Here is a 27,985-nt window from a genome sequence, read left to right on the forward strand (position 1 = left end):
GACAAACAGAAAACTGCACCGTTGTATATTACCGTGTTAGGTAACAATAATGTGATTTTTACAGACGTCATGACATTGCAACAAACACATATAAGTGTTGTACGCTTTTAAAATAATAATAATAATAATAATACATTAAATATTGTACAAAGTACTCATATCAACATTAAAAAGGTGTAAGAATCGCCTGGGTTTCCACTACCGCGCAGTAGTCGTGTCTTGTAGAGTTTAATGTTTAATATTCAACTTGCAAATGTAATGGTCAACGGGTTACCAGCTATTCCGACATTTTATTACCTGAATGTTAAATATTATCATATGGAATGGTAAGAAACAGTGTGTTTGGACGCCCGTTGGAGGAAGTATACCGACATACCGTAGTAGTAGACCTTCGCACGCCTAATTATAGTTTGTGAAAACCGTTTCGTACGAAAATGAAATAGGTACTCAGCAATCAGGTTACAGTAATTTTTGTATGGTTTGATGCACCATAATACAAATAAAACGGTAGACAATATTTTCTGTGTCACAGTGTTAGTATTCTATATTGCAGCTATCATCCAAATATGTAATAATTTAAATACAATTTTTTAAGTTCAAAAAACATTAAAAATAATGAATGTTTAAATAATTTATTAAAGGTATCTAAATTTTTATGAATTATTAAGAATATACTATCCAGATTTTTAAGGGTCTTGGTACACACAGTTTTAAATACATAATATGTAGACATGTAATAAAGAACACAATAATGATATATTTTGTTGTGTCGTATCTTTTTAATATATTTTTTTTTCTGTAATTTACACGAAAAATATTGCTATTGTAATTTATTTATTTGACGCAATACATGTAACTCATTTAATAAAGTTCACAGTTCAATACTCACACCAAATAGATTAATTCTATAATTGTAAGTAGAAATTAAAATCCAAAACAAAAAACATAAAATCAAGTTTGAGCAAAAGTAACGAGATAGCCAAATAAAAATAAACAGTTTAACTGGCAGAGCATTCTATATGCATAAGTGGTGATTGTGATGATCATACTTGATTTTGTTTGATGGAACGCAAAGTGAAAGATTCATTTATTAGATGAATTAAATATATTGTGATATATATGAAGAAAAAAAAATGACATTGAAAAGTTATTTGTCATCTGTACATAAATCCGGTTCGTCAACCGCGACCACAGTCAGAGTGAATGGTTCACGCGGCCTACACGGTTTTCACGAAAATTTGCTGAGCTGCACTCGTGTAGTCGTGGTCGTCGTCTGGTCGACATAAGGTGGTCAGACGTATCCACGGTCAGCCATGTGTCGGACGATTGACGCGAGCAGCCTGTCGGCCTCCTGTCCGCCGGACTCGTTGATGAGGTCGATGCGCTCGTCGGCTGTGCACTTGGTCAGCCGTTGCACGTCGGGTGGCTCGGCGTTCACCATGGCCGGCAGGAAGAACGAACAGTGCGCGTAACCGTACAGGCCGTACGCGCGCATCTCGGCGTGCACGTCGGCGGCCGTCAAGGGCGCGGTCCGGCCGGCAGGCGTCACGTCCGCAACGCCGTCCAGATAGGCGGCCACGTACCGGTCCCAGTTGGCGACCCGATCGGCGTCCGACGTGTTCATGTACAGGAAAAACGACAGGTCGATGGCCGGGGACGCGTACCGCGCCTGCGCCGGGTCCAGCACGACAACGTCCACTGGCCGCCCGGTGGCCGCGTCGTACCGGTACAGCAGGTTGTTGCGGCAAAAATCGCCGTGGCACAGCACGGCCAGCGGCTCGGCCGGCCGCAATATTGCAGCCATCGTCAAGCTCTCACCACTCAGCGTGGCCTGCACCTCAGCCAATGATGTCGCGTACTTTCCATCCGTGTCAGAGTCGCGCAACGCGTTCACGCCCCGGTTACCGATACCTGTGGTCAAGCGCGCCAAACATAAATAATATTATTAAATTCGTTCACTGCATGCTGCTTATAAGAGAAACGACGGACGGACGACCTACTTCCATATGATGGCATTCCGGAAGTTAAATTTGGGTATCATCCGATCGTAGCCCAAAGTGACATTTTGTCCTCGTTCGAATTCCGATCGCGGACCATGACACGTTATTGTAGGTTTTCAATGGTTTCAACAGCCATTATCCGATTGTGTCTGTATGTGTGAGTGTGTGTGTCGGTGTCTGTGTGTTGCGATGTATTTAATTCAACTTGTCACGAGTGGAACACTTCGATAACATAAATCAGGGGTCGTTAACGCAAATTATTATTTAGGTGCTATTAATTTTACTATTGTTGGTTGGACCAACTGTGTATGAGATGTATATGAAGCCGTGGAAAAAATCATATTATGACAAAAATCGTGGGGATCAATTCATATTTTAATATCGACCAATAACCTGATTTATTGAAAAATTTTAAAAAATAGTGTTTAGATAATATAAGATTTAATCGAGCATCTGTACCTTTTTTTGTATACAAGTATAAACTGCAGTCGCATAAATTGTAGCTATATTATAAGTATAGCTTTAAAAAGTGTGACGACATTATAGATGTTAATTTTTAGTCAAATGTTACCCCAAATTCTTACAATTAATACATTTTTTTTCAACCGACGGAATTGATATAATAATTTGATTATCTGAAAATAATATATTTAATATGGAATTTTCCTTTTTATTCAGTTAACCAATAGCGTCGCAACGTAATTAATAAACTAAAATTAACAATCATATTATGGAATACAACAGTGTAGCAATATTAAATTCGTCGAGTTTCAAAATTATATCATTATCAACGTTATTCTTAATAATATATCACAGTTTTTTCATTTAAGTAGATCTGGCTGTTATATGCAAGTAATATTAAGAGATGTTTTAAGCTTTTAGGTAACTTTTTACTGTTTAAGGTTTACTACTTCTTGTTTTTATACTTATATAATGTTAATCCTGTTATTATTTAGTTGAACTTAACCAATATATCAAGATCTGTAGAAAATATATTTTTAAATGTAGCAATGATCTTCCAAGTATTTCGATTGGGTACTTAAGAATATTTGGACTCTTACTTAAATATGGCTTCAATTGCATTTACATATTTTGGTTTCAATGTAAGCGAGTTTTTGAAATTCGTTATATAATATAACTATGACCTGAATCGTCTTAAAAAATCTCTATTTATTTTGTGTTACGACTAGAGAGATTTTCTGAGGGAGTAAGGAGAAAGATTTCTCTAGACCATTAAATTTATATTAGGGTTACAAAGTTTACGAGGCGTTCTAGATAGAATTAGTTTTTTTAAGGAGCATGGAATCTCATAACATAACTTTAACTTTAGGCGTATTAAAATAATGTATACCTCGTTTAGTTAGTATTCCGTCAGAAGATAGAAAAAAAATTTCATGCAAAATAATATATGTTTTCTTGTTCCGAGACAATAATATTCATGCATGCGAATTATTAATGGAACCGCAAAATATAGGTAGATCACTCATATGTTATTGGAAATGTGCATAATGCACAGACAGTAAATATCAAACCTATTTTATAATGATAATCACCTACATAATATTATTGTTGGTAAAAATTGTTCTGTATTATGAGGAATTTGAGTCAAATAGAATATTGTTTAATTTACAACATTTATAGTTTATTTATGGCCTATACACAAGAATATAATATAATTTAACGATTTAATTCTATTCCTAGTCTATATATATATATATATATATATACAAATGTATTTCTGTCTGTCTGTCTATGTGTCTGTTTGTCTTTTATGCATTCCTAAACAGCTGGACCGATTGCGACGAAATTTGGTACAGAGAGATACATATTAGACCTATGGGCAGAAGATAGACTAAGTTAAAAAGTGATGGACCTAAATATCATTAAATTTAATATTTAAATTTTCAGACTTATCTCGATAAAACAAATAAAATTATATAATGATAAACTAAATTGAATACCGTTGTCAGATTATTATTTGATATATTTTAACTGTTATTTATCTATGTGTATGAAAAAATACTGCTAGCATAATCACATGCAGAAACAATTTTAACACACAGTTAGAGCATATAAGAGGTAAGTTTTTTAATGGACTACGAAGTGTACGGATTCAACTAGTTAATAAATAAGTAATTGTAATGTATAACTAAATTTCAATTTAAAAAAAAAATTATTTTTCTTCATATAAGCATGAAATTAAACGTTTAATTGGCCATTTAAAAATCAACATACTTAAGCATGGTTTTAACAAAAAATAACTCATGGGTGAAAAAATAATGTCAATAGATATGTAACAACATAGACATATTATGAATATATTATGATATGAGTATGTTTCGTGTTACATTCAAGATTTTAGATTCTGAGCAGAGCGAGGAATGTATTGGTTGTACAATGATGTTTATTTCTTTTTTATTCTATAAATACTTTTTCTCGCTCTAAACTTGCTCAAAAGTATCAAATATAGCATCTTTTCTGAAAGTTAATGTTCTTGAGCTGGTATTAGAGAGGTCATTTTTCAATTTTAAAAACGACACTCGGAATAAAAGCGGTTAAAAGAGAAAAAATGTACTAGGTATGTCACGATTTTACAATATTAAATAATTACGGACGACATTTTCTACCAGAAATATTGCTTCAAATAAAAAATGATAAGAGATCTTTTTTGTCTATTTTAGATTTTGTTTCTTACGATTTAAAATTCGGAACATTTTAGCCATTTTTCAGCTAGGTATTTATAAATATTTTAATTTTGGGAGTTTTTTATTGTAATTTGGTTAAAAACATTCGTAAAAACTTTAAATTTGGGTTGTTTACTTATATTAGCCTTACTTAGACATGGTAAAATTTTCAAAACATTTGAGCTACTTTTTTCTCTTTAAATCTAAGATTTGAAATTTTCTAATAATCTTTAATATTTCCTAGATAGATAAACCGTTCCACTCAGAATCGTTTTTCGTATACAGTGATATAATATTATTGGATTCAAATTTAATTCCATCCATTACAGTAACCTACTGGCTACTATAGTAACCTACTGTACAGCAAAGTGATATCCACGACTTACCCGCTTTTTCAACAATGAGTGTTAAATGATGAAAAAAAAATTACAAGTTTAACTTGAATATTTATTGCGGTACATAATGTACCAATATCATAAATTATGTTTCGACACAACGATACAATATCAATTGCATGTGTGACGAAATACGATGTTTATAAAAAAAAAAAAACAACATTATCCTTATAATATTTTGAAGTACTTCATGTCTATTTTTGAAAAATTAAACTACTTATTTGATATTTATTGAACAGTTTTAGATTTCTAGTAATTTGTCATATGGATAAATGTATACGTCCAATCAAATTGGATAGGAGTAAAAATACAAATTCTAAAATTTGATTTAATTATATTATGAAGTAAAAAAATAAAAAATAAAAACTTGGAAAGTCGCTCTGCTGTTTTGTAAGTGTCGATTGTACCTCGTAATCATTTAATTGGCTATTTTAATAGATATATATTAAATCTTAATTCAATGATATTTATAAGATCAAATTCAATTCTGAGTAGAAGCCATCTGCTCACAAATCTATAAAATAATTTATAATCTTAAGTTTTAAATTCAAACCCTCATAAAAAAATATATCGATCTATGCATTTTTTTTTAAATTCTGGTACGAAAAACCTGCTATAGAAACCTTATATTAAATTAAATTTTCAACCTTTTTTTTTTTAACTCGTAGGCTAGTTTATATTCCAATCCTCTGTTATGTAATTTCTTCTATAACGATGTCATGTAACTTTCGTTGGTATCTCAAAGCAAGTTTGGTATGATCCCAACGCTTTTTTTAATCGCATACACAAATATATGTTTTTATTTACAATTATTACGTTTGTTTATTTATCTATCCACCTATTTTTTCTAAACGCTTTTAACATCACATCTTAAAAGTAAATTTATGAGCCGTGTTTTAAATTCATTTGTCTTAACTTCCCATACAAATTTTTTACTAAATCTCTTCTTGATATCGATATGCATATTTTACAACTATAAGTTTCTTCTAACTATTTAGGTCTAAAAGTTGAAATGTTATATATATATATCTAACCAAAATATTTGTCAAAAATGAATTTTCGTAATTTCAACAAATTTTTTCAATGTTTCTAACACGAAAAAAAAACAATATGACAGATATATTTTTAATAATATACTTTAATTTTTATAAGAATAATTTACAAAGCACTTTGAGTCCATTACATTTCAAGTTATTATACTCACTAACAAATGTGTAAAAAGTGTATCATAAATAAGTGAAATTGAAATTAAAATATTACTTCTAGGTCTAGAAAAATACTTATACAATTAATATAATATGGGATCAATTCAAATCACAATAAATATTATTTTAAGTTGATTTTGATGAAAACCAGTTTTGCGTAAATGTTCCCGTTCTTAAGTTTTTTCTTAGTTTTTATCGAATATCATATAATATAATTCTACGAAATGTTTTCTGCTAATTTGTCAAAGTAAAAACTAGATCTAACTTCTGTCTGATTCCTCTCTAAAAGTTAGAGACCTGAGATCTTTTTCTTCATGAAAAGTATTTTAATACAAAAATAACACTCGGAATCTATTATTAATTTTTATTTAATTAAATTATTTAACAATAAATACAATTATTGTTATAATTATAAGTTTTGTTTGTTTGTGAATCATTGCATATTATTAATAATATGTATAAAAAAATTATATAATATGTAGATATAGGAAGAAAAAATTTCATCAAATTATATTAGCTAAATTAAAATGTTTTTAACAATTAATTTAATAGCTTTTCGGCAATATAGGTGGAACAGAAATTTAGGAATTTGTGGTTCAGTATTGAGTTTTCTGTTTAATTTTTCTTAAATTCAAAAAAAAAAAACTATAATACATAGTAATTTATGTTTTGTTGTATTAGGTACTTATTTCCACTTTATAATCCAAGATTCTATTTGATTTAAAGGTAACTTGACGTTAAGCTTCTGTATGTGAACATACTTGCCTAACATCTCTAAAAAACCTAACTTAACTTAGTTAACCTAACTTCTCATCTAGATAATTCATCACATTATTTTTGTTTAATTTTCCATTTCCCTTATATGAATATCATTTCAACTCATTTTTGTTTAAAAAATCGTTTTCCAAACCGTTTAATTGAATACAAACGCTCATAATTGTTTATTTATTTAAAAAAAGTAATACAACTATAATATCATTATTCGTAACATTTTTAAAATATACTGCTTTATCAGAACAAATCTATTTTTATATAAATATTATACTGAAACAAAAAAATTAATTTATTCGACTTTCATTAAGTTAAATCAATTAAATATATGTAATAATCATTTTCACGAATGGCGTAAAATAAATGTGATGATTTAATTTTTAATTTTTTTTTCTATATTTTAAAATTTACTCAGTGCCCTATTAAATACAAAATGATTTAGAACACACAATATTTTCTTATAATAAACATTTAAGGTACATAATATTAAAATTATTAATATGAAATATAAATAAGCAAGTATACATTTTGATTAAATATTATTTGCCAAGTGTTTTTACTGCAGTGATATTATGTTACCTTAAACCACGAATTCTATGTACCATCCTAATTATCAATATTTACACGTCTTTAAAAAAATGTTGTCGACAAACTTTCATTAAATATTAAATAATTGGATTCGGAATTATCTTGTCGATTTGAAAAATATCTTCTATAGACCATGTAATTTCAATTAAATACATAACCTAACTTTTAGATCTAAGAAAGTAATGATTGTAAATAAAATATTTGAAACATTAAACTTGAATCAAATGACTAAGTAAACGTTTGAATACATTTTTATTGGAATCACCAATCATATTATTTTAAAAAGATAAAGTAAATATTATTTAAGCGGTTTTGTGGTTCGAAAAATGAGAGAAAAAAAATTAGTATAGGTTTTTTATCAACGAATAAGTATTTGTTGTATAAAAATACGTCAATGATGTATTGAATAGTTGTGATAACACAAACAGTGCTACGCAGATCGTAATCCTCACACTTTATTATTTCTATTTATACATCGTAATAAACAAAAAATATTATTATTTAAATTGTTTCTTCCTAAAATGACCTTATACTAACTGTCCCATAAAAAGTAATTTTCGGAATCATTTTACCAGTTAAATGGTTTTCTCAATCACTTTCTTATTTCGATTCCATTGTACAGTTTAGAGGGGCAAAATAGGAACGATTAAACTTTATTTTTTTTTTTTTTGCAGAACTATATTATTATTTCGTCCCTATATATGTACACACGCCTCCTGCATATTGTGAGAAGTTTGTGTAGGTGCTAAAAATGAAAGGGAAACGTCGACAGTGTGAACGGTGATAATAACGCACAGTTAACCCTCATAAATTCTGAAACTCTAAACGTTAAGCGAAAATATAGCAAAAGGGGATGTGAAAAAAAATAACGTGTATCGGCTATCGACATGCAGCAAAAACTTTCTTTTTTCATTTTACAAATCTTGACTTTATCCAAGTATAGAGTTAGTTCATCTCCATCATGCCACTGTTTTTATTAAACTAATACTTCTAATACGGTTGCAGAATTAAATTATAAGACAAGAGCCAGTAAACAAGCATTTTAAATGTTTTGTTTGTGCACAATATTAAAAAACGTGTATACTTCTTTGTTAACAATATCATTATCGGTTGATGCCTCTTGATCAGTTTTTGAAGAGTTTAGTGGTATAGAAACCAAAAATACTTTATTTTTATCGTTGTTACTATTTTCTTTTATATTTTAAGTATTTAATTTTCTTGTGCAAAACTGTTAAAATTGAAATACTTATATCATAATATTATAAAATATAAATTAAAAATATCACGGTGCAATTGATTTTACAATCATAATTTTTGATATATTGAATAATAGCTAATTTTATAAATCTCTTTTTTAACAATTCAATTTTAGTAATCCTATGGGTAAAAAAGTATGTCGAGCTTTAAAAATCTGTGATTTAGTGATATGACTTTGACGGAAATTGCTGTTTAAATTGTACTTGCATGCAGGAAATCAATATATTCATTCAATACTATATTGTAAATTTTAAAGTACCTAATAATTTTTGTTTATCAAATTTAGTAAAATCTATAATTTAAGACTTTAAGATAGATACACGAAATAATGGTATATACGTGTTGATACAGTGGCGTGTTGAACTAATTTTTGATAAAAAATAAAAATATATACAAGGTGCCCACCCAAGCACCTGCCACACTTGTTTATCATAGCAAAATTTCCACTACAGTAAGAAATACTAAATTTATAGAATTAACCAACATGTTTATTTTTTCCTGTGTTTTCCTAATAGTAATGCAATGACCCGACATACAACAACCGTCTGCTTTAACATACTAATGTTATTAACAGATTTTATGCTGTAGATTATAGAATGTGTATTACATATTAAGTAACATACATTTTATAAGTAGTATATTTCTATTTTTTGGCAAGGGTTCCCCATCCACAAACAAATTTGAAGGGGTAGTTGCTCTAAAATAATACCTTCGCCATGCCACTGTGTGGCTGATATTTACTAGATACTAAATAGTAGTAACCTGGTTAATCTTCATCAATCAATAAAGACTATTACGGTGACAACACGATTGACACATTCGATTAGGGTCTCAGTAATCAATCTTCAGAATTTTTTTTTCTCATAAAAACGAGTTTTTAATTTGAACCATCGAGGGAATCCAACCAATACAATCTTAAAATTTATTCATTATCATTTGACTTTTAAGACTGTTTTATTTATATCTATAGTATGATACGAGCGAGTTAGAATAAATGATCATCATTCTTCACGAAAACAACATCTTACCCTTATTTTGTTGAAATATAAAATCGAAAAATTATCTGATGCTACATGAAATATCGGAACATTTTTCTCATTGTCTCTATTTTGCATTGCATAAATTTAGATCTTGTTTAGTGTGATAGATAAAAAAAAAATTATGAATCACAACATAATGGTAAACAACGATGGATTTCAATAGAATATATTCTTAGTTTATAGCACTCATAATATTTTTAATTTTTAATTTTATACTTATAAATTCGTTGCATCACATATTTTTACTTTTTTATTTAGTTATGTTTACATTTTAGTTTTGGGGGTTAAGAGCTTTTAACGTTTATTTAAAATTTGATTTTTTCATGGAAGTTATAAGTAATATAATTTTAGTTAAATTTTATCTATTAGGTACATATAATACCCAAAGTCCTGAACCACAATAGAGTTTCTTAACAGTCTGAATCCCGTAGACAAAAAGAATAGAATATCATTACTCATTAACATAGGTAAAAGGCAATGCTTGATTTGGAGACCCTACTTGAAATTTAATTAACAAAATATCACGTTCATATCTGATACCCCATGTGTTCCTCTTTATTATGATGTACAGAATTTCTGTAGGTATTCACCATATTATTGTATTGTTTACTCTAATTAATTGTAATTACTAACTTTAATAATATGTAGAACAGTCAACGCCAATGGCCAAAAATTAATTTTCAACATTGCATACAATTATAACTTAAAAATAACAAATGTTCGACAATTTGGAATTGATATGTTATGAAAATTACAATAGTTAAAATTATTTAACTTTTTAAGAATATATATTTATAGAATAAGAACAGATATTTAATTTATATTTCATATGCAACGTACATTGCAGTTCGTTCTTATACACGTTTTAAATTGTTTTGAATGAATTTGTGACTTATTATTTATATACTATAGTTTTATATTTAAAATAAGAATATGTATGGTTTTTCATTGGACGATATCTTTTACTTTAACTCCTTTCTGTCTTCAGTAGCAAGTCATTTAGTTTATTTAGGAGATTTTTTATAGTTTAATTTACTTTTTTAAAACTCCTTTTAGTACTACAATTTAAAGTTTCAAAAAGTAAAATAAAACGATATTTTACCCTCATTACTTATGTTTATCTTTAGGTTTGTATAAAATAACTGGTACCTACCTAATACAACTAATACAACTATATATAGTTTTTTTTTATTTCGTTTAACATATTTATAAATAATGTTACCTTATTTGAGATGGGACACTATATACTTACCATCGATATCCCATACGATTGGATGGGAATTATCAAAATTACAGTATAACTACTATATTCCAAAATAAATACAACAACGTATAGTAAACGATGCAATTTTCAAATATCGATAACGATTGACTTACCAACTATTTTTTTTTTTTATATAGTTGCAACTATTTTACGTGGTAATTCACTTTTATTATTGTGAATTTCACTGGAAAATAAACTTTCACTCTATCAACACTCGAATTGTCAAAACAAGTGGTCTCTAAAATAATATTTAGTATTGAGCTCGTTATTTAGGTTTAGGTACGAACTGATTGCTACACCAACAACGAATACCATACATCTATTCAGCGGCCATCACATTCAAGCTAGCCGATGACGCACGACCATATCTCCATAAGATAGCCGTTTTCACGAGTATGGACTTAAAACATCGACCCTAACCGTCAACGATGAACTAATGTGGAAGATTAACTACAGCAGCCAACACGAGGGATTTCGTCTGAACGAACCATCGACGTTTAACGATTCGCCATAAAAAGAGCCGTTTTCACGGCTAAGGACCTTATAATACCTTTCCTATCCCATCATCAACGTCGATAACGCCTGCCACGAGGCTATACTAAGACTAACCGACGCCACTAACCACGTGAATTTACGACAAACCACCAGGATTCAAACTCCAATGGAGAAATACAAAGATTCTCCATCCTTCGCGGTGTGCCCTCTGCCCTCTAACGTTCGTCTACCGCATAATTGTGCGGTTTCCCGTCCAAACATATTGACTCTGTGCATAGTTGTTTGACGGTTCGCTGGAAAACATGGGAAACCTCTGGGTAAGACTTTTATTATGTACGTTGGCGCCACCGTTTCATTCTTGCCAGATTGTTTGCAAATAATAAACTGCAATTGCTTGTATAAAATATATATTGCACTTATATTTTCTTACAAATAATAAAAAAACAACGTAGGTACATATAATGAGTAATGAGTAATGACTAATAAGTGATTAGGTATATTTTTAATAGGCTTTATTTAACTTTGCTTGAAAAGTCAATAATTAAATTTTCACGTTTGGAATTCAATATAAAGATGCATCGCATTACATATAATAATAGTTTAAAGAATACAAGCACAATTCGTTGTTAACTCATATTAATAACTCTCTTAAATTGTTCGTACATATATTTTAGAAAATGTAAAATATATAGGAATTGCAATAAATACTAAAAATAATAATCAGTGAACAAATGTACTGCCATTTATACCAGTATATTTTTTATAGCAAATATGTTCAAGTAAATTAAATACAATTTTTCAGAAGTGAAATTAGAATTAAATTTACTAAAAATATTCTTACATTTTTCATATAAATTTCCTTTAATTCAAATTTTTAGCTTATATTTTTTTTCATAGTTTTTCTTACCAATAGTTATTAATCATCATGATCATAATAATTTAAATGATAAAAATCTAATAGTTTTATCTTTTATAACTGCACACATTTACTATGTATTGTCTACTTGGTAAAAATAGCACTTAATTATCGTCAAACTTTTACAAACCAAATAGTAAATATTTATAAATTATTATTATCTAATAACGTATAATTAATTGTTATGCGCATAAACTCGCTCTTTAACTATTATGAATTTTTCAAATTTACTATGCATTTAAATTCACATTCATTTGTAAACTTCCTATGTTTACTCTATATGATGGTATACATTGAGTAAAACTAACATTTATTCAATATTCAGATGATAAAAGCTTCTAGAATTACTAATGCACGCATACATATATCATAATATAAAATGTTTATGAATTTATAATACGTCTATTTTAAGCTATTATATGATATTAATATATATATACAGGGTGATTTTTTTTATCATGAACCATTCATTATTTCAAAAAGTATCAATGTTTTTGAAAATATTTTTTTACAAAGTTTCATGTTGTTAAAAAAACAACGTTTTTATTAAAAAATTATGATTTTTAATATTTTTTATCCTTATAATTTTTTAAATTTTTTACTTTTTTGAATGACAACCTAGAGTTTTAATTTCATATTCCAAAGCAGAATATTTTTCTAAGTATTTTGATACGTAAAAATCGAATTTTGGACGAGTAGTTTATGAGTTATAAGTATTTTAAGTTTTGACAAGCGGAGTAGTGGACAAACATTTTGCGGGGTAATCCCGCCAATATTCCGCCAATCTAAACTTTAAATACTTATAACTCATAGACTACTACTACTTGTTTTTTTAACAACATGAAACTTTGTAAAAAAATATTTTCAAAAACATTGATACTTTTCGAAATAATGAGTGGTTCATGATAAAAAAATCACCCTGTATATTTATTAATAAATTCATTATGATAACAATATACACGTTCCCCTGAAAATGTCTATCGCAATGGATGAATATTGAATATAATGCAATAATATTGTGCATTTTAAAGAGCGAACAATTTAATAGTTCTAAGACTCTACAGTCAACACAATTTCCAGAGCTTAATGCAATTGTTTTCAAAGAAAACATTTTAGTCGTTAAATTTTAAAGTTTTTGATGCATATTATTTAAGTTTTCTTTTTCAAAGATACATGAAACGTATTATTAAACATCGTCACAATTGCTTAAACTATATGATAGGGAAATAAATTGATAAAAAAAAATGTGAAACATAAAGTACACATCGTTGTGTTGATAACTCGGATGATCGTGATAACAGTTCAATGCCTACTAAAAAGTTCACCTATTCCCAGTAGGTAATTTTATTTTTTTTTCACATTTACAATATTATACACGTACACAGTTAAATGCGTAGGTACGTACCTACTCAAAAAGTGTAAATATTTAGGTTTATACACCGAACTAACACTTGCCAAAATTTTATGTTTGTTTCTGCTGAAAAATGAACAAAAGTTTATTACTTATGTCAGAAACCAATATATTATACAATAGTTTAACAGGCGCGCGCGCATGTGTGTGTGTGTGTGTGTGTGTGTGTGTGTGTGTGTGTGTGTGTGTGTGTGTGATGTAACCTGCTATAGATCAATGTGATAATCTAACATGGCCACGTAAGTAGTCGTAGGAAGTCCGTCGTCATTTAAAAATAAAAATATTAAAAACCGAATAAAGGATTCATATTTAAGCATTTAAAATTTTCTTTTTAAACATTTTAAATACATTGAGTATTCATATTTTTTTTGTGCCAAAAATTAGCCAGCCCCCTCAAAACCGGTGTTTAGTACTAAATTATTTGGATAAGAAAATTCGAGATGTTGAAATCTTTTCAAATTATTGTCGAGTTGAAAAGATTATTTTAAAATCAAGTGTTATCGTTATTTGGAAGGGAATTTATTTATTCGACATATTATTGATACGATACATTTCGAGTTATCGAGGTTCAATTTACCAACCTGACAAGAAACGCGGACTCTTGAACCAGTGCCCGTCGAACCATTGAGTCTCTACCAGTGATGCGGAACAGAGGTCGGCGAACGACGGCCCCGCGCGACGGCTGTCCGCCGCCTTGGCGTTGTACGACAGCCCGTGCAAGGCGCCTAGTTTGCGGAGCGCCAGCAGTACGTGTTCGACGTCCAGGAACACCCGTTGGTCGGCCGCGCGATAACCGGCGGGCGCCAGGCTGGCCAGGACGATCACCTGTTGCTGTGCGCCGTCCGTGCCGCCGTCCGACGTCGCGTTCGAGTACAGGAACCGCGGGAACAGCGCGAACGCGGCGGCAGGATCGGCGGCGTTCGCGGCCAGCTCGGGTAGCAAGCGGGCGTAGAACACACACTCGTTGTAGAACTTCTGGTGCATGTTCATCATGGCCGACATGCGGGCATCCGCGTTCTTGAACTTGACCACGACCGGCACGTGACTCGCCGGCCACTCGGACCCGTTCAGCGCGACCGCACCGAAAACGATGTCGGACGCGAACTGTTCGCCGGTCGCGGCCGCCGTGCCATCACGGTCGTCCGGGCGGAACGACGCGCGCTCGGCGCCCGGCCCGAACGACCCGTCGGCCACGGCTTGCGGGAACACGATCGTGTTCAGGTATTCCATGCGGGACGACCACAACGCGTCATCGCCGTCGGAGCCGCAACGATCTCCCATCGTCGCGCCAAGCCGGGGAAACCGACGGGACAGGCGGTCTCCGCAGCGCTATAGACGACGTATTGATCGCCGTGCCGATGGGCCGGTCAAGCGAGACGATTTACCGCGCGCCGTTTTATCGTACCGAATGTAATGTAATTACGCTGCGCTGCCGACGATGACACCTGCACGCGCGCACGTGTACCGACCGATGTGACGGTTACCAGGTGACGCACTGTAGGCGGCCAAGCAGTAACGCGTAGGCATAACGTTGTTTCGGGTATGTAGGTATTAAAAAACCGGTAAGCGGTTGTGTAACAGGTTTTTTTTTTTTATTCACCTCCTGGTTTTCTTCAAGCGTTGTGCAGCTCCGCGAACGTATATTATCACGCGCTTATCCGAAAAACGTGTAATAATCTCGTCTTTCTCCTCCGAGTATAGATATCGTCCGTACCGCCCGATGATTCCAAAACCGATTCGAAATTGTCATCGAGTCCAATCCAAATTATATCTTGATACTATATACCAGCAGTTATCGCAGAGGTATTCAAACTGTGCTTCGCGACTAACCCAGTGGCGTCGCGAGAGCTTGCAAAGGGAGCCACGTCAAAGCACCGAAAACCAACATCATACCTAGGTCTTGTATAATTATTATAAATATCATTTGCAATCATTATGAAAACGAAAAAGACATACTTTACGATTCGACCATTAATTGATGTCTATTATTTCTAGTCACTGTTATTATCACCGATATACCATATTTCCCATATTGTATCCGTGTGTTGATTCAATTTTTTCATAATAATTTGGGAGCCGTAAAAATATTGTGACCACCCAAAGGAGCCACGTGCTGAAAAAGTTTGAATACCTCTGAGTTATCGTTAAACGCGGTTGTATTTAAAACAATATATATACATATAAATTATTATCTGTGTCTGCGTGGTCCGATCGGTGTTTCCGATTATTTAAAAATTTTATTTTGACTGAGCCGCATCAAAATTATACATATTATATATTATGCTTGCACACCGATAGAATATACCCATACACAGTTAATGCTTGTTTTGGAAAATTTTATGGTAATATACATGGTTGAATTTCAATAAGTTGATATTTTTTTTCAAATGTTTTTTTAGTTACGTTTGAGGTTAATATATAACTCGAATACTATGAAAGTTGCATTAATTTATAATATTCTCTTTGAATATCAAGCTATTGAGATTCAACTGTACTAACACTAACTCATCGAATATTGCACGGCAATCATACGTCGCATCCGGTGTCGTATTCATGGTTACAATAAATTTATTTTTTTATTTTTTTATAATAATGGTTTTATTACTAGTATTATTATTATTATTATTATTATTATCATTATTAATATTATTATCGCACGTTTGCACGATCAAGTAGGTTTCCCTTTTATTATATGTGAGTGGTTTTTTTTTTTTTAATTTTTTTAATCGCGTTAGTTGCGCACAACAAATTGCGTAGACTAGTGGTGGTTTTTCATTTCAGTTGATCCCGGTGTGGTGGCCACATATTCACGTTAGTTAGATTCATAAAATAATCATAATACAATAATGGTTTACATGGTTGGATTTTAGGTTGTTATGGATTTTATACATCATGTGAGTTACCGCAGTGAAATATTATAGTGAACAAAATTACTTATTCCCTCCTAAATAAATGTCGGGGATACTAACAAACATTTCTTTTACTTCTTGAAAATAATTTTTTTTAAGGTTTTCATAAAACACACCAGGTATTTATCCATTACCTAATTTGTGACATTATATTACCGCCTACGAAGCCGATCAACCGATCTAAAATAATGTATTATTAATTATTATATAATTATGTTTTATGAAAATAATCAAACTCTAGTAAAATTATGACAAAATAATAATGATATTAAAAAAATAGAAAAATAATTCAGCACCTCAACTTCGGGTATAATGGTATATTAACATATAGATAGTTATTGTAAAAAAAAAATGTATTTTATCAGTGTCTAAAACTGTAGATATTATTCAATTATACAACGTAGGTACATATTATTATTATTATTATTATGCAATACTAGTTATTTTTATGTAATAATAATTTTAAGTGTCATCATTGATTATAAATTAACGGCGTAGGTAGTATTAATTGGTTAGGTGCAGATGATATGCAAATGATGGCTGATATCGGGTAGCTCGATGGAAATTTAAAAAAAAAACATCTAGAAACGCTTTTAGCAGAATAAAATCGTTGTCATCCCATATTTTATATTCAAAATAATAATTTTAAATCAACTTAATAAGCCTCAGGTGTGGTCAACTGATTAATATATTGTCGTCATAGTATATAACGAAAATAAATAGGTAGATTCCCTACATAAATACAATATTCTTTTTTTAATTAATCCTGTGTGATGATTTTAAGTAGTTTTCTATAAATGAGTTTAAAATTTAAATAAAATTAGCACCCTTTACCAGATATATGCAAAATTCATCGCACGAAGTATAGAATGCATTACCTATGTAAAAAAATAAACCTTACAATTTTAAGCACCTACGTCGGGAGTATTTTTATATTTAGTGACCATATTTTGTTTAACAACAAATAAATATTTAGAAGAAAATATTAAAATACCAACAAAAAAACATTAATAAAGTAAAAAGTAGCTATGCAGTCGATGGTCATCATATTATTTATTTCTATCTTATCTAAAACCCCGTTTTATATTCCTAATTAATCACATAATTATGTTGTATGATATTTAAGAAAATAACAGGTACTTATCATATTGTTAATATGCCTAGGCCAGATATTGGAACTTAGACTTTTGTGAAAATGTGAAATCAACCGAACCACATTTCGTATCCTAGCCTATTCAAACATTCATCAAAAGTATTTAATCCACAGACATCTGACCTTTTCGTCAAATAAACAAATGAATGAAAGAAATTCAAATATAAACATATTATATAGCTAAAATAATGATTGATGTGATGATCATCTATCTACATTGGATTCTTTGAACTGTGTATTAATATTAAAATATTTTTCTGTTCAAATAACCATTTTCAAATTTAACGTAGTTTAAGTGAACGTACAAAGAACTAGATTGTATTAGATAGGTATCTTAACGAATCATATTTTTTCATAATAAATAAATATTTTATGATTTACAATTATAAGATTATTACAATAATATTTCATTATACTTGCATTTTTGGAATTTTTAGATTGGCATAGTGTGCATAATATTATATAGCAATGAGGATGAATGTAGATTTCAATTTTAATCATACCAGATTAAAAAAAATAAGTATTTTTTATTAAATAACTTCCCGGATCAATTAATTATTTACATACAATCATAAACTTATATTTTATAATATTATAATTTAATCAACTATTGAAGGATGAGAATCACCAATAAAAAAGTTAAACGATTGCCAATAAGGTTAGATGTCATTTTTAAAATGTATTAAAGCAAATAAAAAATCAATGATAATTTATAAAAATTAAAAATGTCTGTAACTAGTGATTTACTGTTGATGTACTGCTCAGATCTAATCGAATCAACTACGTGAAAACTAAAGATTTATAATTAACTGTTTAATTGTTTTGTAAAATATATAAGCCAATAAGCCAATTAAAATGCGAATTTAATTAATCTAGAATAACCGTTATATTATAAAATATTTTTTTAATGTTTTATATATTTTACACTATAATATCCGTATGAATAGGTGCTATCAATTATTAAATTCACCTACAAAATAATTAATATTTTAATATTATTGACATATAAATATTTTTTAACGCATTACATATTATGTTGATTAACCAAGCATTCCATGGCCATTTTTTATTCAATAATAAATACTTTATTAAAATTCCAATTTTCCGAATTTCTAAGCATATCCCTAAATGTACTTATAAAAATTAACATATTTACAAATATTTAGATTTGTAAACAAAAATAATTAACTGTAAATTCTGAGCAGAGCAATGAATGTTTTGTTTTATAATGATGAGTGTGTTTAGTTATTTATATGAAGACAAATAATACAAAAAAATATCCTTGTAGTAGAAAAAAATTACAAATCTTCAACTTTGAGGTAACAACTTCTGATATCAAATGCATTTAAATTAATAAGATAAAAACAAAGTATACAAATATTTACTCAGAACGTAGAAGTTTTCAAAAAATATTGATAACTATTAATTTGATCAAATTGAATCAAGCTCTTGGGATACTCTTGGGTAAATATAAAATCCCCATACTTTCTTCGTAAAAATTTGGAATAAAAATAAAAATAAAAAATACGGAAATAGAAGAATATTTACACAACATTTTACAAAAACGATTTTGTTAGTTTGTTGTATTCAAATTCAAAAACTATAAATCAAAATGGAATTTAGTTGGAATTTTTATCCATTGCGTATTTTATAATTTAATATACTTAATTTAATTTTCAAAAAATCTATATTAATGTTTAGCTATTTATACTAATAACCTAATCACACCATTATATATTACGTTATAAGTTATCGAGTTATTTAGGAGATAATATTTATATAAACGAATAGTTTCTGAATTATTTCTAATTAAAATGTAGCTATGCTAAAAGGATTAAATTCTTGAATAATGAAATCACATAATAATGTAATAATGTAATAGATGTAGTACTTGTCCATTTAACATAAGACAACTTAGTTTGAAATTAAATAAAAATCTAATTATTTAGTCTAAGATATTTAAACAATGATAATAATTTTTTTTTCATTTTTTAAATTGCATTCTGCATAGTGTATATTCTTAACTTATTATAAATCATAAACTATAGTTTATTTTATATAACTATTTAATATGAAACTGTTATCCGTGATTTATGAGTTTATGACCCTATAATAATAATAGCAGTGTATAATAATATGTTTTACAAGAAAATTAAATAAACATAATTCATGTTTTTTTTATAAAAAATATTTTACGTGTAAATAGTATAAACAAAAAAAAACGGGTAAGTCGTAGATGTCGCTCTGACACACAGTAGGTTTCAAGTGGGTAACTGTAATAGATGGAATTAAATTTGAACACAATGATATAATATCATTGTATACGAAAAATGATTCTGAGCGGAGACGGTTTATCTGTCTAGGTGTCTAGGATATATTATAGATTATTCAAAAATTTTAAATCCTAGATTTAAAAAAAAAAAAATTATGAATTTCTAGCTTAAAATAATTTGAGAATTTTTGTGATTTTACGTATGTATGTTGTCAAAATTCAAACTTTGAATGTTTATAAAAAAAAATTGTGACTATATTTCATTTATTTTTCAAGAGCTACTGTAAAAATATATTAGGAGCCTTGTATATTAAATTTTCAAATCTTATATTTAAAAAGAAAACTTTTATGGATTTATATCTAAAACAATTTGAACATTGCCGTATTTTGTACGTATTTAGTCAAAATTTCAACTTATAAAAAAAAATCTTGCATATGTATACTAAATATTTTTTAACTGCTATTGTAACGATGTGTTAGGTGTCTTGAATTACATTTCCAAGCTTTTCTACCCAACAAATACATTTTTATCAATATTTATAGAAAAAAAAAACAAAAAAGTTGAAAATTAAAATTTTATCAATTGTAGAAAACGCCTATATAAACATTCAGTTAAAATTTCAAGTATCTGCGGTCATTTGTTTTACAGTTACATCAAAAACCAAAATCGAAAACTGATTGTGCGTAAAATTTCCCATTTTTCCCTTAATTTTTAGTTTGTTTATCCTGATTATTAAGAAAAATATAGGGAATTTTCACTTTTGACTCATCAAAGTACTAACTAGATTCACTTTCTGATCTAACAAGGTACTGAAGTCGAAAATCAAAGCATTTTTACAGCCCCAAAACGTGATGACAGACAGAAAGAAAAATTTGTAATTATATATACATCAAAATGAATAACTTATAAATAATATATTTATATATATTATGCACAAACCAAGATACTGAAATTTCTCTGGAGAATTAAATTCAAATAATTCCAATAAAATCAAATAGCTTTGGGCCGACAACACCCTTGCACCAATTAAAATAATATGACCATCTGAGCTGATGGTTTTTGACAATATTCCCAGTCTTAGTAATAAAATGTCAACGGGTGGTGAAAGGACGAACGCGCTGTCCAGTGTGACGTGACCCAATAACACGTAGGACGATGATACCGCTGCAGGACCACTCGTAATTCTAGAAAAAAAAAAACTTTTTTGCCACACCAAATCTCCCTGGACGTCACTCGAGGCACTATGATCAGACATGTTAACGTAACGACTTATATTTTTGTGATTGTTCCACAAAAAAAAAAAGCCAAAACAAAGTGTTTTCTCATTTTTTTCGAATAGGTATTGTATTTTGTATATAACATAATTATTTAATAAAATAGTATGAGTATTGTATTAAGTGCTATAATATTACACCAAAAATACACAAAGTTATAATACGTTATAATACAGCATTATTATTGATTATAGGTTTAAACTGATTTCCCGTATTAATAATCACTCATCGTACGACCAACTTTGTCGCTACAAGGAGGATAATAATATTTACTAACGAAAAACAAATATTTAGTGTTAAAATACGGTCCTTTTTTTGTAATTTTGTGTTATTATTTTAACGACTGGTCCTCTCTTGAACTTTAACGGTATTTTTAGTTCCACCGCTCCAAAACTCTTTTTCCTCTCACTCTATCGTATGTATATATATTATATATATATAATGTATAGCACGACGTTTTAAGTGTTAGCATTTTCCCTTTTTAAATAACTGCGTCAATAGCTTTTAAAGTATGTTTAACTTTAAGTTCACATTTATGTATTTTACGATTTTTTTCTACTCAAATATATTATTAATTACTTGCACTATAACAAAAATAACGTATAATTACAATTCAACATATATTTTAACATAGGTAATATTGTATTACCCTTATGTTTTTATACTTATAATAGCTATATTAAAACTATACTTCAAATTTAAATTTAAATCATTCTCAACCGTTTCTTTAAACAAATTGAACACTTTCAAATCCGTGATTTCGATCGCGTCAATCCTGCTTTGACACCTTACGCATTAATGGCATTAGAACTTAGAAGTACAACTCTATTGATTTATAAATTTGAATTATATTTAGATTATAAGTTTTTCATCAGTTTTATGGTAACCTTTTGTTGTAATATCCGGTGGAGAACGATTCCGCAATATTTACGGAATCGTGTTGATTTTAATAGCCACTGATATACATACACGATTCCGCAAATTTGATATATATATACACGATTCCGCATAATTTTAAATGCAACGTTGCCATTCCGAAAACAAAATCTATATTATTTTAAGGGCTTAGCCACACTTGAGTGATTTTGGCGCGCGGTACGCATACGACGGTGGCATCCGGTACGCGCGTTAAAATGACGTTTTTCTGATCAGTTTCCGCAACATAAGGAATTAAACGTATATGAGTTTGTTTCAGCTATATTATTATACGATAAGATAATGTCCATGTCATTGTCTCGTTTATAAGATTAGATTATAATACGTTTCTTATATAAATATAATATGAATAAGAAATTTGGACTACACTTATGACAGCGTAAGCGCTATAATCGATTATAAAAAAAAAATATGTTATTATGTACATTCAGAAAACATGATTTTAGTTTAAATTTAATTTACAACTTGTATTTTCTGATTATGTTTTAAAAAATTATATTGACAAAGACTGTCCTTTTCCACCACTAATTTGGGCTGAAGAACCATAAAAAAATCCAAGGTAGGTTCTATAATTATTATTTAAACTGTATAATCTTTATAATATTATTATAATGTTATCACAGAACAACAAATGCAGCCGAAAGTTTACATCGAACATATAATGGCCAATTTTATCACTCACATCCGCCCATTTATTCAGTGCTGACAGTCTTATTAGAAACACAGTCCGAAACAGATGTAAAAATATATTCAATTATTTCTAAAAATGAAAAAAAGAAAATGACTCTTAGAGAATCAGAATGCATTGAAACTATTAGGGCATATGATAAGTATAAATCTTGTAAATCCCAAGATCATTTATTATATTATTTATCACTAACTGGCCATACTTATCAAGGTAAATCATTATAATTCATATTACATATATTTTTAAAATTATTATACTCATTATTATTTTTAACTTACATATAAAAATGTTAATAACTTTTTTTGACTATATTAAAAAATTTAGTATACTTAACTATAAAAAAAAATTACAATTTATATAACAAGAGTAATTAATTGTATATTTGTATGGCAACGTTGCATTTAAAATTATGTGGAATCGTATACATATATATTAAATTTGCGGAGTAGTGTATGTATATCAGTGTCTATTAAATAAACATATATTTACATATTATAATAAACAACTGTGAATAGGGACATAACAACTAGTACAAATAACTAATAAGTAGTTAGTCGACATTATGAAAATGCATTGATTAGCATAATATTTATTGTTAAATCGATATTTATGTATTAAAAACTCGTGCAGTATAGAAGCATGTTATTATATTAAATAAGATATATATTATGTATATGTAAATATAATAAATGAAAATAATATCACCTAAAACAAAATAAGCATAAATAAAATACATGATATAGGTGATATAAAGTCTTTTTTTAAAATTAGAATTAAGGCTCCAACTACTGGAGATCATCAGCCTATTACTGTGAGGAATTAAACGGTTGCTAAAATCCTGGGTAGTAACCCATCCAGGAGCTAGCAAACACCGGCTGTACGCACACTCTGAGCGTTTCCGCAGTTGAGTGTATGGCCACGCAACATCAAGCTACTAAACAAATAATTCTATAATTTTATATGTCCATGAATCAGCGAAAATATGTGTAATTTATTTATTATACACTCTGTATACGTAGGTAAATATATATTGTTTTGGGGAGCCGTCAGACAACGATTATCTATATCCAAAAATAACCAAAGCTATAAAACCAACCATACTTTTAAATTTAGAGGTAGGTATTTTGTATTAAAATAAATCATATCATATTCTTTCTTTTGAATAAGACAATAGTTAGATTGTAAATAGTAAAAAAGAAAGTATTTTATAATACATTCATAGGGTATTTCACTCTCCACGTGTGTTGTCCGTCTTTCAAACCTACATCATACCAAATTTGCATTCATTAAAATCAATTTTATATCGTTAGTTTTAATATTCGAGTAAATACATTGACAATATTGACATGGTAACGAACTTTAAGTTAAAAAGTTTAAACATAATTATATTAATTCATTCTAGCTTGAAAATTGTTTGTATAGAACACCTACTTATAGATACACATAGAACAATGTACGTCAGATACAAAGATAACGTTCTTAGGTACCTTTAAGTTTTATAATAGATATTTCCAATATCAAAACTAACAACATACATTTGGTTTTTATACCTATTTATACAACTTATTATAATAATGTCGTACAATATGTATGTTATACATATAGGGTATAGGCTACAATTACTCTTGTCTAATATAAGCATTTTTTTTTTTTTTTTTTAATGGCTTGCAAAAACGTCAAGTTGATATTTTGATATAAGTAGTAAACTATAAGTTGTCACATTAAAATAGATTATATCTACATATCTATATAATTAATCCCAGTAATACGTGATCTTATTTGTTTTCAAGGTATTTCAAAATATTATTTATTTAAACATTAAAACCTCATTAAACATACCTGAGCAAATAAACGGAGCACTCGGGCCCGATTACAAAAATTTCAACAACTTTAACTTTTCTAAAAACAACCAAACTTTATAACCATGCATAATATGTCATTTTTGCTGCTTTTTCTTTTTCAACATTGTACGTAGTACATACTAAGATAAATCATGTTTTAATATTGTAAAATTCTATAATATAGTATCTGAATGCAATAGTTATATTATAAATTTAACCTAATAACATTATTAGATGTTGAGGATTTAAAGTAATAAAAATGTATATATAGATATTTTTATTACTTATTAGTTATTATATATATTTAATATTTATATACACATAAATATTATATATTATTCTTACAAAATGTAATTAACAAATTGTAAATGTATTCATCAAAACATATGAATATATTCAGTAATTGTAAGTTTTTATATTAATAATGGCTGTATACAAGTATACAACGCAGATAAAATAATATTGCACACAAACATATTATAATATTATGCATAATATAAAAGTACAGCATATGACGGGTTTTTGATATTTGGATAGACTCAAGATTATACTAGTTCTAATGAATAAGGCATAATGTTGATCATAAAATTCGATAGGTAGACATGTCAGCACTATATTAACATGCATCAATACATCGCATTCTATGATACTATTGTTAACATAATATTTAATATAATTTGTTTTATTTACATTTTAGTGGATTAAAATTTAACGACGCGCAAAAATGAATCTAAAATGGATGTAGTGGAAATTCAAGAAAGTTTCAACCAAATAATATAAAACAATATCAATATTCAGTACCTGTACTGGCTGTACTACCTATACATCATTATTTCACATCGATGCCATGTTACGGAAGAATTATGAGTACGAGAAGAAAAAGTGAAGTAGATCAAAGATCAATGTAAATATTGTAACTTTAAGTCTCAGCAGACTTATTCGTACACTCGCGCGTAACGAAGGAACACATTTAGAATGACTTTTTTCCATTACCACGTTTTCGAACCGGAACCGTTATATATAGTAGGATGCTGGTCTACTCGCAACGTGATTAAATTGCACGGAGCGTAGGCACCTTTTGTTGACCCGATTTAGCGTTGTGGTTACTAACTACTAAGTTTTAAGAACAGAAGGCCGTTAAAGAATGTCTTGGTTAAGTAAAAAGAATAAAAATGAGAAAAATAATAGATCACTGTTAAATATTTTTATTTATGACAATATATTACAAGCATAAGCTTTATGCACGATAAAATGGGCAGCCATAATATGTGAACTGCATAGTTTATTAATTTAAAAATGATGAATATAGTTGCGTTGAGGTAGTATTTGATTCATTGAACGACTTCAGAGTATAAAATAAAACTCTTTGAAATAATACGAACCTAATCGTAAAAGCCATATTATACATATATAATAATATTATATACTATATGGTATAAAATGATTTTTGAAACTCGTAATGTTCCAAATCCTTTTCTAATACATTATCGAAATTATGTGCATTGAGTATACAACATAAATTCCATTGGTTATAACGGATGCTGATGTCTTGAATAACCTGCAAAGTCATTGTAAACGGTACCTGTTTAATGATAAATTGACACAAGAAAAGTCATATTATCTCGTATAGAAAATATACGATGTCGTTAATGACCCGCATTAACCATCATATGCTCGAAATCCGCACAATTTTTACGATAGTTCAAAATGAAAAACTTTTGCTCGCTACAAGATATTTTATTTTCATCGACTTAAAAACTTTTTTGACTCGAGAAAATCAAAAGTGTTCAATAAAAATGTAAAACGAATAATATTTTATTATTCTGATCTTATTCTCTAAACTTGTTTGAAAAAGTTTGAAATTAATTTAGCTAGCGTTAGAACATTTAGTAGAAATTAAACGTTTAATTTGGTGCTGGAGTCTTACTACCTGTTATTATGTTAACAAAATATTCATCCTTGACCATACACAGCATTAATTAGAATTCTTGATTGGAAACAAGATGAATACATTTTTTTTATTAACAAAATTTAGTCTCGGTGACATAAGCCATTGGGTTACAAACGTTATTATTTACATCGACATATTACAGTAAAACCTCGATAAGACGGAATCGTACGGGGCCATGAATATTTCCGTGTTAACGGGGTTTCGATCTTGACGGGGTTAAAAAAATTGAATTGAATTAAATTAAAGATTACGAACGACACGAACGCAACGATATTCGATTTGATACTGAACAAAACAACTCGGATAGTAATGTTGTATAGTGTATACATATCGATTTGATAAGTTTTTAATATCATCGTACGCGCTTGTATATTGATTAATGATTATCGACAATACGATAATAAATTTATTACTTGAAAATCATGTTGTATTTCCGTCTTAGTGAGGGTTTTCATCAACTTTCATTACAAAAATGTGTCCGTTTCCGGCTTGGCGAAGTTTCCGTCTTAGCGGGATAAAATTATATGCAATTTGAAACGTGACCAAAAAAATTTTCCGTAATACCGGGGTTTCCATCTTACTGAAGGTCTTAGCGAGGTTTTACTGTAATAAAATATTTATATTTTTTTTTGAAGAAGATGAGTACGTTGGAACACAACTAGCTGTACTATAAAAAAATAACGCTGTTTATTTATTTTTTTGGTTTATAAATATGTTATACATTTAGTTGGTATGTGTTATGAAATAATTTAATTTTAATTAAATAAATTAAATTTTAATGTTTAAAAGCTGTTTACTTTTTCAATATCTACAAAAATGTATCGTTGCACTTAAAAAATATGTTTTGAGTGAAACTCGAGTAAGTCAAAAATTGTTAATCTAAATTTTATTTTATATAAAGTACAGTAAACTTGTTCGCTATATTGTTGTGTTG

General features: G+C 29.1%; 2 protein-coding genes and 1 long non-coding RNA gene across 5 annotated transcripts in view; 1 reads left to right on the forward strand and 2 right to left on the reverse strand.

The window, feature by feature from the left end:
- The window catches only part of LOC107163023 (uncharacterized), a 319,729-nt gene that overhangs the window by 235,575 nt on the left and 56,169 nt on the right, over nucleotides 1-27,985 (reverse strand). The gene's annotated exons all lie outside the window — the stretch shown is intronic.
- On the reverse strand, nucleotides 758-15,536 carry LOC107163111 (uncharacterized). Its single transcript, XM_015510362.2, has 2 exons — nucleotides 14,608-15,536; nucleotides 758-1,911 (listed from the first exon to the last, which is right to left on the reverse strand). Exons 1-2 carry the CDS (start codon nucleotides 15,305-15,307, stop codon nucleotides 1,292-1,294), a joined length of 1,320 nt encoding a protein of 439 aa, XP_015365848.1. The 5' UTR covers nucleotides 15,308-15,536; the 3' UTR covers nucleotides 758-1,291.
- LOC149056341 (uncharacterized) lies at nucleotides 15,646-27,839 on the forward strand. The gene is made up of 2 exons (XR_016191413.1): nucleotides 15,646-15,923; nucleotides 25,798-27,839. It is a non-coding gene; the product is annotated as an uncharacterized LOC149056341 (long non-coding RNA).

The sequence above is a fragment of the Diuraphis noxia genome, unplaced genomic scaffold (assembly GCF_037042655.1).
Source record: "Diuraphis noxia isolate RWA-SAM2 unplaced genomic scaffold, SU_Dnox_SAM2 contig0004, whole genome shotgun sequence".
In the NCBI taxonomy this organism is placed as follows: Eukaryota; Metazoa; Arthropoda; class Insecta; order Hemiptera; family Aphididae; genus Diuraphis; species Diuraphis noxia.